The sequence below is a fragment of the Mauremys reevesii genome, linkage group 5 (genome assembly GCF_016161935.1).
Source record: "Mauremys reevesii isolate NIE-2019 linkage group 5, ASM1616193v1, whole genome shotgun sequence".
In the NCBI taxonomy this organism is placed as follows: Eukaryota; Metazoa; Chordata; order Testudines; family Geoemydidae; genus Mauremys; species Mauremys reevesii.
Window position 1 is genome coordinate 60704228 of NC_052627.1, and position 14333 is coordinate 60718560.

The 14333-nt window shown below is 42.5% G+C and overlaps 1 protein-coding gene across 6 annotated transcripts in view; it reads left to right on the plus strand.

Annotated features, from left to right (window-relative positions):
• The window catches only part of LOC120406932, a 106365-nt gene that overhangs the window by 80124 nt on the left and 11908 nt on the right, over positions 1-14333 (plus strand). For all 6 annotated transcript variants that reach the window (XM_039542157.1, XM_039542159.1, XM_039542160.1 and 3 more), the window contains 2 exons: positions 8503-8614; positions 12563-12646. In XM_039542157.1, the coding sequence (XP_039398091.1) occupies positions 8503-8614; positions 12563-12646 (196 nt within the window). The remainder of the gene's footprint in view (positions 1-8502; positions 8615-12562; positions 12647-14333) is intronic.

Here is a 14333-nt window from a genome sequence, read left to right on the forward strand (position 1 = left end):
AGTTCAGTACATGGTGGGTACAGAGCTAAAAAGCACCCAATATTGCCCAAATAAAATATTTCCCTTAAAATGGACTTTCCCTGGGACTGAAGGTGAACATACTATGCAACATGCTTCAACTCTTTTCATCATTGTAGCAGTAAACAAGCCAAGGCTCATCCTGTCAAAAGGTTTCTAAGAACTACAATACCTTTTTTTTAACCCACAAGAAAGATATTGAGTTGCTCCTTGGTGATTGAATTTAGTTCTAGATGCTGTCACCAAAACATCATTTGGATCTCTACATTTAGATTTCTTGTACTGTCTTTCTGTTTAAAGTGGCATTTGTAGTGGCAATCATCTCAGCCTGGTACATTTCCAAACTAAAGAGACTATCTGTGGAACCTCAGTACTTCATTTTTAATGCAAAATAGCGCTTCATCGGATCAGTCTTCATCCCTAACATAGACACAATTTTCCATCATGCTTAAGAAGTGTAGTTTATCCTTCCTTTTATCCTAAGATCATTCATCCTAATAGAAAAAAATGTAAGTGCTGTCCTAATTTATCTAAAAAGGACTAAAGCCTTCAGAAATTCATTTCCAATTCATCTTCTGTCAGCTTGCAGTTAAAACTTTGAAATCTACAATTTCTTGATATCTAAAACTATACATGCTGAAGTTTACAAAACAACAAATGCACATTAGACCAGAATTGTTTCAATGGGTAGAGAAATCTTTTGTATTTTATGAGGTCTGCAAAGATAGGTATTTGATCCTCTGTGCACACCTTTCCTAAACATTAAAATTGGATGCACAGGCCTGTGCAGATGCTGCTTTTGGAAGTTTTGAACTGCATGCTAAAAGACCTACTTGCTTCTCACTTACATTTATTAAACTTCTTGTAAATAGTTTAGGTATTAATTTGATTTCCACTGATAAACACATACATACATACACAGAGATTTACTGCTGTTATCATAATAGTGAACTTGGCCATGAATGATGAAAGACTTCCAATAGAACTGAAAGGCAACACATTGAAAACTAATAAAAGGCATTTCCTTTTATATTGCACAAAAATTAATCCGTGAAACCGACTACCATAAAATATCATTGAGTATTAGAGCTTAAGATTCAAAAAGAGGTTTGTCATAAGAATGGCCCTACTGGGTCAGATCAAAGGTCCATCTAGCCCAGTATACTGTCTTCAGACAGTGGCCAGTGCCAGGTGCCCCAGAGGGAATGAAAGAACAGGTAATCATCAAGTGATCCATCCCCTCATAGAATCTCAGGGTTGGAAGGGACCTCAGGAGGTCATCTAGTCCAACCCCCTGCTCAAAGCAGGACCAAACCCAACTAAATCATCCCAGCCAGGGCTTTGTCAAGCCTGACCTTAAAAACCTCTAAGGAAGGAGATTCCACTATCTCCCTAGGTAACCCATTCCAGTTCTTCACCACCCTACTAGTGAAAAAGTTTTTCCTAATATCCAGCCTAAACCTCTCCCTCTGCAACTTGAGACCATTACTCCTTGTTCTGTCATCTTCTACCACTGAGAACAGTCTAGATCCATCCTCTTTGGAACCCCCTTTCAGGTAGTTGAAAGCAGCTATCAAATCCCCCCTCATTCTTCTCTTCTGCAGACTAAACAATCCCAGTTCCATCAGCCTCTCCTCATAAGTCATGTGCTCCAGCCCCCTAATCATTTTTGTTGCCCTCTGCTGGACTCTCTCCAATTTATCCACATCCTTCTTGTAGTGTGGGGCCCAAAACTGGACACAGTACTCCAAATGAGGCCTCACCAGTGCTGAGTAGAGGGGAATGATCACATCCCTCGATCTGCTGGAAATGCCCCTACTTATACAACCCAAAATGCCATTAGCCTTCTTGGCAACAAGGGCACACTGTTGACTCATATTCAGCTTTTCATCCACCGTAACCCCTAGGTCCTTTTCTGCAGAACTGCTGCCCAGCCATTCGGTCCCTAGTCTGTAGCAGTGCATGGGATTCTTCCGTCCTAAGTGCAGGACTCTGCACTTGTCCTTGTTGAACCTCATCATATTTCTTTTGGCCCAATCCTCTAATTTGTCTAGGTCCCTCTGTATCCTAGCCCTACCCTCCAGCGTATCAACCACTCCTCCCAGTTTAGTGTCATCTGCAAACTTGCTAAGGGTGCAGTCCACACCATCCTCCAGATCGTTAATGAAGATATTGAATAAAACCGCCCCCGCACCGACCCTTGGGGCACTCCACTTGATACCGGCTGCCAACTAGACATGGAACCATTGATCACTACCCGTTGAGCCCGACCATCTAGCCAGTTTTCTATCCACCTTACTGTCCATTCATCCAGCCCATACTTCTTTAACTTGCTGGCAAGAATACTGTGGGAGACTGTATCAAAAGCTTTGCTAAAGTCCAGAAATAGTACATCCGCTGCTTTCCCCTCATCCACAGAGCCGGTTATCTTGTCATAGAAGGCAATTAGGTTAGTCAGGCATGACTTGCCCTTGGTGAATCCATGCTGACTGTTCCTGATCACTTTCCCTTCCTTTAAGTGGTTCAGGATTGATTCCTTGAGGACCTGTTCCATGATTTTTCCAGGGACTGAGGTGAGACTGACTGGCCTGTAGTTCCCTGGATCTTCCTTCTTCCCTTTTTTAAAGATGGGCATTACATTAGCTTTTTTCCAGTCATCCGGGACCTCCCCCGATCGCCATGATTTTTCAAAGATAATGGCCAATGGCTCTGGAATCTCATCGGCCAACTCCTTTAGCACCCTCGGATGCAGCGCATCCAGCCCCATGGACTTGTGCTCATCCAGCTTTCCTAAATAGCCCCGAACTACTTCTTTCTCCACAGCGAGCTGGTCACCTCCTCCCCATACCGTGCTGCAGAGTGCAGCTGTCTGGGAGCTGACCTTGTCTGTGAAGACAGAGGCAAAAAAAGCATTGAGTACACTAGCTTTCTCCACATCCTCTGTCATTAGGTTCCCTCCCTCATTCAGCAAGGGGCCCACACTTTCCTTGACTTTCTTCCTGTTGCTAACATACCTAAAGAAACCCTTCTTGTTACTCCTAACATCTCCGGCTAGCTGCAACTCCAAGTGTGATTTGGCCTTCCTGATTTCACACCTGCATGCCTGAACAATACTTTTATACTCCTCCCTGGTTATTTGTCCAATCTTCCACTTCTTGTAAGCTGTTCTTTTGTGTTTAAGACGAGCAAGGATTTCACTGTTAAGCCAAGCTGGTCGCCTGCCATATTTACTTTTCTTCCTACACATCGGGATGGTTTGTTCCTGCAACCTCAATAAGGTTTCTTTGAAATACAGCCAGCTTTCCTCGACTCCTTTCCCCGTCATGTTATTCTCCCAGGGGACCTTGCCCATCAGTTCCCTGAGGGAGTCGAATTCTGCTTTTCTGAAATCCAGGGTCTCTGTTCTACTGCTTTCCCTTTTTCCTTGTGTCAGGATCCTGAACTCGACCATCTCATGGTCACTGCCTCCCAGGTTCCCATCCACTATTGCTTCCTCTACTATTTCTTCCCTGTTTGTGAGCAGCAGGTCAAGAAGAGCTTTTCCCCTAGTTGGTTCCTCCAGCACTTGCACCAGGAAATTGTCCCCTACACTTTCCAGAAACTTCCTAGATTGTCTGTGCACTGCTGTATTGCTCTCCCAGCAGATATCGGGGTGATTAAAGTCACCCATGAGAACCAGGGCCTGTGATCTAGCAACTTCTGTTAGTTGCTGGAAGAAAGCCTCGTCCACCTCATCCCCCTGGTCCGGTGGTCTGTAGCAGACTCCCACCACAACATTACCCTTGTTGTTCATACTTCTAAATTTAATCCAGAGACACTCAGGTTTTTCTGCAGTTTCATACTGGAGCTCTGAGCAGTCATACTGCTCTCTTACGTCTAAACGCAACTCCCCCACCTTTTCTGCCCTGCCTGTCCTTCCTGAACAGTTTATATCCATCCATGACAGTACTCCAATCATGTGAGTTATCCCACCAAGTCTCTGTTATTCCAATTACATCATAATTCCCTGACTGTGCCAGGACTTCTAGTTCTCCCTGCTTGTTCCCCAGGCTTCTTGCATTTGTGCATAGGCACTTAAGATAACTCGCTGATTGTCCCGCTTTCTCGGTCTGAGACAGGAGTCCTCCCCTCTTGCAGTCTCCTGCTTGTGCTTCCTCCCGGTATCCCACTTCCCCACTTACCTTGGGGCTTTGGTCTCCTTCCCCTGGTGAACCTAGTTTAAAGCCCTCCTCACTAGGTTAGCCAGCCTGCTTGCAAAGATGCTCTTCCCTCTCTTCGTGAGGTGGAGCCCGTCTCTGCCTAGCAATCCTTCTTCTTGGAAGACCATCCCATTGTCAAAGAATCCAAACCCTTCTCTCCGACACCATCTGCGTAGCCATTCGTTGATTTCCACAATTCGACGGTCTCTACCCTGGCCTTTTCCTGCCACAGGGAGGATAGACGAGAACACCACTTGCGCCTCAAACTCCTTTATCCTTCTTCCCAGAGCCACGTAGTCTGCAGTGATACGCTCAGGGGGGAGGGATAGCTCAGTGGTTTGAGCATTGGCCTGCTAAACCCAGGGTTGTGAGTTCAATCCTTGAGGGGGCCACTTAGGGATCTGGGGCAAAAATTGGTCCTGCTAGTGAAGGCAGGGGGCTGGACTCGATGACCTTTCAAGGTCCCTTCCAGTTCTAGGAGATTGGTATATCTCCAATTATTACCCTGTCTGCTCATTCCCAGCTTCTGGCAAACAAAGACTAGGGACACCATTCCTGCCCATTCTGGCTAATAGCCATTGATGGACCTATCCTCCATGAATTTATCTAGTTCTTTTTTGAACCCCGTTATGGTCTTGGCCTTCGCAAAATCCTCTAGCAAGGAATTCCATAGATTGACTGTGTGTTGTGTGAAGAGATACTTCCTTTTATTTGTTTTAACCTGCTGCCTATTAATTTCATTTGCTGACCCCTAGTTGTTGTGTTATGAGAAGTAGTAAACAACACTCTGCTTATCTGCTGTCTCTACGCCAGTCATGATTTTATAGACCTCAATCATATCTCCCCTTAGCCGCCTCTTTTCCAAACTGGAAAGTTCCATTCTTATTAATCTCTTCTCATACGGAAGCTGTTCCATACCCCTAATCATTTTTGTTGCCCTTTTCTGAACCTTTTCCAATTCCAGTATATCTTTTTTTTGAGATGGGGTGGCCACATCCGCACACAGTATTCAAGATGTGGGCATACCATGGATTTATATAGAGGCAACATGATATTTTCTGTTTTGTTATTTATCCCTTTCTTAATTATTCCCAGCATTCTATTCGTTTTTGATTGCTGCTGCACATTGAGTGGATGTTGTCAGAGAACTATCCACAATGACTCCAAGATCTCTTTCTTGAGTGGTAACAGCTAATTTACACCCCATCATTTTATATGTATAGTTGGGATTGTGTTTTCCAACATGCATTACTTTGCTTTTATCAACACTAAATTTAATCTGCTATTTTGTTGCCCAGTCACCCAGTTTTGAGAGATCTTTTATAGCTCTTCGCAGTCTGCCTGAGTCTTAACTATCTTTAGTAATTTTGTATCATCTTCAAATTTTGCCACCTCACCATTTACCCCTTTTTCCAGATCATTTATGAATATGTTAAATAGGACTAGTCCCAGAACAGTCCCCTGGGGACATGACTATTTACCTCTCTCCATTCTGAAAACTGACTATTTATTCCTACCCTTTGTTTCCTATCTTTTAACTAGTTACCAATCCATGAGAGCACCTTCCCTTTTATCCCGTGGCAGCTTACTTTGCGTAAGAGCCTTTGGTGAGGGAGGCATTCTGAAAGCCTTGTCAAAGGCTTTCTGAAAATGTAAGTACACTATACACACTGGATCCCCTAGGTCCACATGCTTGTTGACCCCTTCAAGGAATTCTAGTAGATTGGTGAGGCATGATTTCCCTTTACTAGAACCATGTTGACTCTTCCTCAACAAATTATGTTCATCTGTATGTCTGACAATATTGTTCTTTATTATAGTTTCAACCAGTTTGCTCGGTATTGAAGTCAGGTTTACAGGCCTGTAATTGCCGGGATCACCTCTGGAGCCCTTTTTAAAAATTGGCGTCACGATAGCTATCCTCCAGTCATCTGGTACAGAAGCTGATTTAATAATAGGTTACAGACTACAGTTAGTAGTTCTGCAATTTCACATTTGAGTTCCTTCAGCTCTCTTGGGTGAATACCATTTGGTCCTGCTGTTTAATTTATCAATTTGTTCCAAAACCTACCTCAATCTGCGACAGTTCCTCAGATCTGTCACCTAAAAAGAATAGCTCAGGTTTGGGAATCTCCCTCATGCCCTCATCCATGAAGACCAATGCAAAGAATTTATTTAGTTTCTCTGCAATGGCCTTATCGTCCTTGAGTGCTCCTTGGTTGTTTAGCAGGCTTGCTGCTTCTGATGTACTTAAAAACAAATTTGCTATTACTTGTTGAGTCTTTGGCTAACCCTTCCTCAAATTTTTTTTTGGCCTTCCTAATTGTATTTTTACACTTCATTTGCCAGTGTTTATGCTCCTTTCTATTTTCCACGCTAGGATTTAACTTCCACTTTTTAAAGGATGCCTTTTTGCCTCTCACTGCTTCTTTTACTTTGTTGTTTAGTCACAGTAGCTCTTTTTTGGGTCTCTTACTATGTTTTTTTAATTTGAGGTATACATTTAGGGTTGAGCCTCTATAATGGTGTCTTTTAAAAGTTCCCACATAGCTTGCAGAGATTTCACTTCAATTTCTGTTTAACTAACCTCCTCATTTTTGTGTAGTTCCCATTTCTGAAATTAAATGCTACAGTGTTGGGCCCCTGTGGTGTTTTTCCTGCCACAGGGATATTACATTTAATTATATTATAGCTACTATTACCAAGTGGTCCAGCTATAGTCACTTCTTGAACCAGATCCTGTGCTCCACTTAGGACTAAATCAAGAAGTGCCTCTCCTCTAATGGGTTCCAGGACCAGCGGCTCCAAGAAGCAGTCATTTAAGGTGTCAAGAAACTTTATCTCTGCATTCTGTCCTGAGGTGACATGTAGCCAGTCAATATGGGGATAGTTGAAATCCCGCATTATTATTATTGAGTTTTTTATTTTAATAGCCTCTCTAATCTCCCTGAGCATTTCACAGTCACTATCACCATCCTGGTCAGGTGGTCGGTAATATATCCCTACCGCTATATTCTTATTAGAGCATGGAATTTCTATTCAGAGAGATTCTATGGTACAGTTTGATTCATTTACGATTTTTACTTCATTTGATTCTACGCTTTCTTTCACATTTAGTGCCACTCTCCCACCAGCATGACCTGTTCTGTCCTTCCGATATATTTGTACCCTGGTATTACTGTATCCCATTGATTATCCTCATTCCACCAAGTTTGTGATGCCTATTATATCACTATCCTCATTTAATATGAGGCACTCTAGTTCACCCATTTTATTATTTAGACTTCTAGCATTGGTATATAAGCACTTTAAAAACTTGTCACTTTTTAGCTGTAATTGAATGAGACTTTTTTTTTCATTTGACTGTTTCTGATCAGACCCTGCCTGTATTTTATCATTTTCCATCCTCTCGTCCTCACTGAGACATAGATATTCTCTATTAATAGATCCTCCCCTAAGGGATGTCCAAACCATGTGCTCCTCCACACCTGTCAGCTTTTCCCCAGCCCTTAACATTAAAAAGGTCATAGAGCAGTTTTTAAACTAAGTGACAGCAATCCGGTTCCATTTTGGTTTAGGTGAAGACCATCCTTCCTGTATAGACTCCCCCTTCCCCAAAAGTTTCCCCAGTTCCTAATAAATCTAAACCCTCCTCCCTACCCCATCGTCTCATCCACACATTGAGACTCTGGAGTTCTGCCTAACTGGCCCTGCGCGTGGAACTGGGAGCATCTCAGCGAATGCTACCATGGAGGTCCTGGACATCAATCTCTTACCTAGCAGCCGAAATTTGGCCTCCAGGACCTTTCGCCTATCCTTCTATATGTCATTGGTACCTACATGTATCACGACCACCGGCTCCTCCCCAGCACTACACATAAGTCTATCTAGAAGTCTCGAGAGATCCACAACCTTCACACTAGGCAGGCAAGTTACCATGCAGTTCTCCCACATATGACTATGGATAATAAGAACATTCACAGTTACAAAACATATTATCTACAATTTTAAAGGCTATAAACTTTCAGACTTCAAAGCATAAGCCAACCATTAACTTCATGGGGCTAGGAAGAATATGTTCTTTATAGGTATTTTAATTGTCTATTATGGCATTTCTTTCCTTTCAAGCATATGGTACTAGCCAGTGTCAGAGATAGGATACCCAACTAGATGGAGCCCTTGTTTGACCTGGTAAGGCAACTTCTATGTTCCGATGTTAAAGTAAGCCATACAGTCCATCACTCTTTTGTGTAATTCAGTAGTTTAAAAATGGGTATTTTTTCAGATCAACATCTTTTTGAATGGACAACATGTTGAAACATTTCAGGAAGATCTTACATTTACGTCAGATGCAGTTGTTTCACTTGATTCACCAAAGACTGATGATGAGTTAAGAGGTATGTTTGTCTTTAATATCACTGACTTTTCTCTCTAACTATTATTTATACTTTTTACTAGGTATTCGTCTTTGTCTCTGTATAAACCTCAATGTCATGAGAAATACTTGCATAAAGTTTTGATTTGTGTGGCACATAGCACTATCCACATGTTAGACGCAGGGACAAGAACAAAGTTTTTCCAGTGGCAACAGAGAGTGGAAAGCACTGCACTGGGAGCACCTCCTGCTTGAAACAGGTGTGTGACACCTACATGTAGTGAAAGAAGGGGGGAGAAAAATGGGGGAAATGATGGTGTAGAGCAGGCAAAAAGCCATGTGGCTAACCACTTAGATTGACTCTGTAAGGGTTCCCAGCCTTTGAGACTTGAGTCCTCTGGGTTTGTCTACGCCACAGAGGTGTGATTGCAGCATGGATGTACTTAAGCTACCTTTGATCTAGCTGGCTTGAGTAATAATACAGTGGAGTCAGGTAGTACAGACTTCAGTATAGGCTAGCTACTCAAGCATGAATACACTTGAGGGCCTGTGCTGCTGCAGCTTCATTGCTGTAATCACTTGAGCTAGCTAGATCAAAGCTAGCTAGGTCTTCAGCTACCTGGGCTTCAGTCATACCTGTTGATTGCAGTGTAGACATACACTTTGTTATACGTCTCTGGTCACAGGTTACAGAACAAAATACACTCCTGGCTTATCTACCAAGATCCTCTGTTTCAAAAAGAAGCCAAACAGGATGGAAAACAAAACAAATGTGTATATATATATCATTAATTGATCATTTATAATTTGACTTGAGGATATATATTGGAAAAATAATGGTTACTTTCCTTTTGTTCTTCCAAACTTCTTGTACTCATAATAATACCTAGCTCTTATATGGCATTTTTCATCTGTAGATCTCAAAGCATTGCTAAGATTACTCTAGTCTGCTTTGTAAATTTAATTACATTTACTAAGTTGAAATATTGTCTACACATAGAAATTTTACCCGGACAATAGTAATTGCAGTAAATCAACAGCATGGTATTCCCAAAATACCCTATGCTCCTTTTGCTTCACTGCTGAACAGTGTGCATTCAGGAATTTTTCTTGCTGTGCATTGTGGGATGCATAGCCAAAGCCAAGCTAGTTCGGATTTTTTTAAATCTGAGGCACAGCTGATAGAGGAGGGCCTGGCTGGCTTGGTATGCAAATTGGAGGACATACTTACAACTACCAGAATGACTAACTCCTACCAACAACATATCTTTCCCTGTCCAGAAAACTAGGAAGTTCAATGGCAACAAACTGCTGAAGCAAAACTACCTGTGCGCTGTGATCCGTCATGTCCTTGCAGAATACTGAATTGAACAACTTCTGAAAACCAGGAATTCAGCATTGTTTACCAATGTAACCGTAACTCTGCCATCTTTCAACAATCCAATACACCCTGTTAACACTCACACCTTTACTCTGCCAGTCCCACAGTTGTTGAAATGTACAAGCTCTTCACCTCCTCTTACAACCCATTCTCTCACCCACAGAATTCCATTTACCACTACAGAAAGATAATGAGGAACAAAAAATGCTCACGTCACCTTTCCTCTGGAAAGAGCAGCGAGATTCTCTGGCTGAGCCGTAGAGCCAGATCAGGCTGGTGGAAGCAGAAGGCAATCAGGGAATCACCAGCAAACTTCCCCAGACCACAGAGCCATGACCAGAAGGGACAGCCAGAGAGGGCTGAAGGTTGGGGAATGATGGAGAGCAGTGGCGGATTAACAAATTTGCCGCCCCTAGGCCCGAGTGTGCCAAACTCCCCTATTCCCCCCCCCACACACACACACACAAGCTCACCTCCGCTCCCCCGCGGCATGCCTGAGACGGAGAGGGGAGAAGGGGAGTTGTGACACACTCGGGGGATGGCGGAGGTGGAGTGATGGTGAGCTGGGGCAGGGAGCAGTTCCCTTCCCCCCCACCGAAGAGTTACTCCCCGTGCTCGCCGGCCCCAGGTCACCCCTGCTATCCCCCAAGTGTGCCACTACTCGCTTCTCCCTCCCTCCCAGTGTTTTCACATGGCAAGCCTGGGAGGGAGGGGGGAGAAGGGGAGTTGTGGCACTCGGGGGATGGCAGTGGTGGAGCGGAGGTGAGGAGCGGTTCCCAGCCCTCCCCGGGTTACTCCCCGTGCCCGCGGGCCCCAGCTCACCTCTGCTCCGCCTCTTCCGAGTGCCGCTTTTGCGCAGCAAGCCTGGGAGGTAGGTGGAAGGAAGGAAGCGCGGCGCGCCTGGGGAAGGAGGTGGGCCGGGGATTTGGGGAAGAGGCAGAGTTGGGGAGGGGGCATGAGGAAATTTGACGCCCCTGCAAATTTGCCGCCCTAGGCCTATCCCCCAAGTGTGCCACTACTCGCTTCTCCCTCCCTCCCAGTGTTTTCACATGGCAAGCCTGGGAGGGAGGGGGGAGAAGGGGAGTTGTGGCACTCGGGGGATGGCAGTGGTGGAGCGGAGGTGAGCTGGGGTGAGGAGCTTAGGCGATAATACGCTGCTGATGGAGAGGTGAACTAGCTGATGTCTCCAGGAGAAAGTTAGAACCAGACCTGAGAATTAAACAAGGATGAGAAGCACCCAACCTAGAGGGGCTAGGGTTAGGGATGGTGAGAGATGCCAAAGCCGTACTTGAGAGGTGAGACAGTAAGAGATGCCAGAACCATACCTGAGAGTTTACACAGAGCGAGAGATGCTGGAGCTGTACTAGAGAGCTGGAATATGATGAGACACCAGACACCTACTGGATGTGTCGATGGACTATTGGGACTTGAAAGACTTAATGTACTCTTTGGACTGTGCTGGGGAATTCTGAATTATGGTTGTGGGAATTTTGTAATAAATTACCCCACAGAGCTAGTTATACTCAAAAAGCTTGCATGGAATTACTGCGGACTCAGGAAGAAAGGAGAAACTGAGGCAGGCTTATCTGTTGTACTGCAGCTTGCCCCAGGAGAAATGTGGGCAGCCGATCGGCCCCTGGGAAGAGGGATACTCCAAGTGCCTGGAATTTGGAAAGGGCCACTATGAGGCCACCCCTATGTCAGACAAATATGGAGTTCACAGGAAACCAATTCCTATGTTCCTGTCAAATTTAGCTAATCAGATTATTTGAGGGAGTGCCAAAGAAATTCAAGGAGGGCAAAGCAGTGGCTAAGCCTGACCTCTCTCTCATCAAGCCAAAACTTTCCATAAAAATAAATCTATTTAGAGAATTTGAGATTCAGAACACTTTCTAGTTCTGCTTTGTTTAAAGGGACATTGTCAAAGACTTGATTCATGTAAAATACTGTTTGATGGAAAGAGCAATACTGCAGTTACCATACACGCAACAAATAAGTTTAAAAACTGTGATATTTTAATTTTTAAAGGAGCACTACATTTAGTTTTCTTTACCAACTATGAAATAGGTACAAATGACTACAAGTGGGATTACTCATGGGGTTGCAGATTCTGCTAAAAACAACCAGAGAAGTGCATTGCCCCACAAAAAAAGTTTGTTCAAAAAGAGTGAAGTTTGAAAGTGTGTTTTAATGGAGTTCGGGTAACCCATCTTCCCCACCCCCAAATGTTCCACCTTTAGGGAACTTCAACATGGAAAAACTTAAAATGTTAGAAAGTCTAGAAATGAACATTTAAGGTAGTCAATCATTTCCCCATATCCATTAATCCTCTCAATCATTCACTTTTGCTCCAACTGACTTGCACTTTTTCTCCAAGGAATAAATTTCCAATATACTATAATACTAAAACATATACAATATTATTCACTTAAAAATCCTTATTTCCTGCACAATTAAAAGTACAACCTTTATAACTTGATCTTAGTGGAACTACTAGAGACAGTACGCAAAACACAAACTTCAAAGACACCTATTCCATCAAAATGTATGATTTATTTATTTTATAATTTATTTTGTATTTTTACACAGATCTGCCATGTGGTCCACATACATATCGTTTAGAAGATCTTGCTTATACTAGAAGTGGAGACAAAGGCAACTCTGCAAATATAGGTATGTTTCTATTCTAATGTTGTAATGTAGGGAAGATTTTCAAAGGCACAAATGGCAACTTAGATGCCTAATTCTTATTGACTTTCAGTAATAGGTGCTGAACTGTCATTTGTACCTTTGAAAATCTCCCCCATAATCTGATTCCTTTCTTATTAGCTGGATGCTGAAAAGGAAATCTATCCTGTAACATCAGTACTAGTACTCTCTTAATGAAAAATATTTACTTCTCTGTAGTTTATTTTAAATATCCATGAGCATGTGTTAACTGTTTAGTTAATTGACGTTTATCCAGTATGTGTTTAAATATAAAGTACATATAAAATATTTGTATATTGTATTGCATACAATACCTCTCTCTCTCTCTCTCTCGTGCACACACACACACACTTTGTTAAAAGAATGTTGTTGCTGCAAAGTCAAGAACTTAAAAGTTAGGAAATGACAGAATTAAAGTGGTCTGTGCAACATTATTTCTATTTTCTTGTGCATATGCACTTAAATTATTGATTAATTACACGGTCACATACTGTTTTTTCTTCATGTAAATCATATAACGTGTGTGTGTGTGTATATGTATATATATAAATTTAAAAAATAGTGTTTGGAAATTTAAAATCTCTATTTACATGTAAGTAATTGTTTTAATTACATTTTGACACCAAGAAGTGTTGTATGCCTGTGCTGCAAACTTATTATATTGATTAGATGCCTTCTTGCATTTAAAAAAAAAATTCTTCTGTTCCTTACTTCTGCAAGCATCAAATGGCTCTCTTACTTGTTGGAAGATGAGAGTGTGTGATGTTCAAAGCTCATTATGAATTAAAGGTGCGTTTGGGATTTGATTTGCTAAAAGGTGTCCCACTGTGACTGATAAGGTAGATTTATTAATTTATTTGTAAAGAGACCAACATTCTTCTCCCTGTGTGTACAATTGTTTCCTGTACAATAGTGATGGAATTTGATGATTTCTGTTGTATAACTTCACACAGTGGCTGCATAGCATTGCGAAACAATGAATGAAAGACATAATTCATGAACTTTCTTGAAATACTCAGAGAAAATATTTCTTCAATGAAATTTAAAATAACAGTCCTTGTTCTACAGAGCTAAAGTAACGTCAAGGTCTGCAAACCCCAAGGGCGGTATAGGCAACTGAATTAGTATGAGACGCTAACGTCCTGCTTGACTGACCCACTGGAGACCCTCAGCTTTACTGTAGAGTTAAACCAGCTTTTTGGGAATCTGCTATACCTTAAGAACAATGGAGCTATGTCCGCCCCTGATAACAGATCTCATGCATGGAGAGGGCAAAACCATAGATACATCTTCTACCTCCATGACTGATCCTGCCATGCTCTGAGGGCTAATCATAATGTATTCTCCAAACTTCATGAGTTACTCCTGGGGGAAGAACCACACACCCTTTACCTGCCCTTTGTCCTTTATCCTTCCTGAATTGGCAAGGACTGTTCTCAACCAGAAAAAAGTTGCAATAGCAACACACAGCTTGGCAGCATTCCTACATGTCATGCACCTAGTTAGACCTCCACTCCACTGCAGGGCATTAATCTGTTGTTCTAGCTATTTTTGTGTAGCTGTTGATTAACAAGGACCCATATGCACAGTTTTAAATGACAGGTGATCTCAGTCAGTTTTGAAAAATAAAAATATAACTAGATTAAATTAG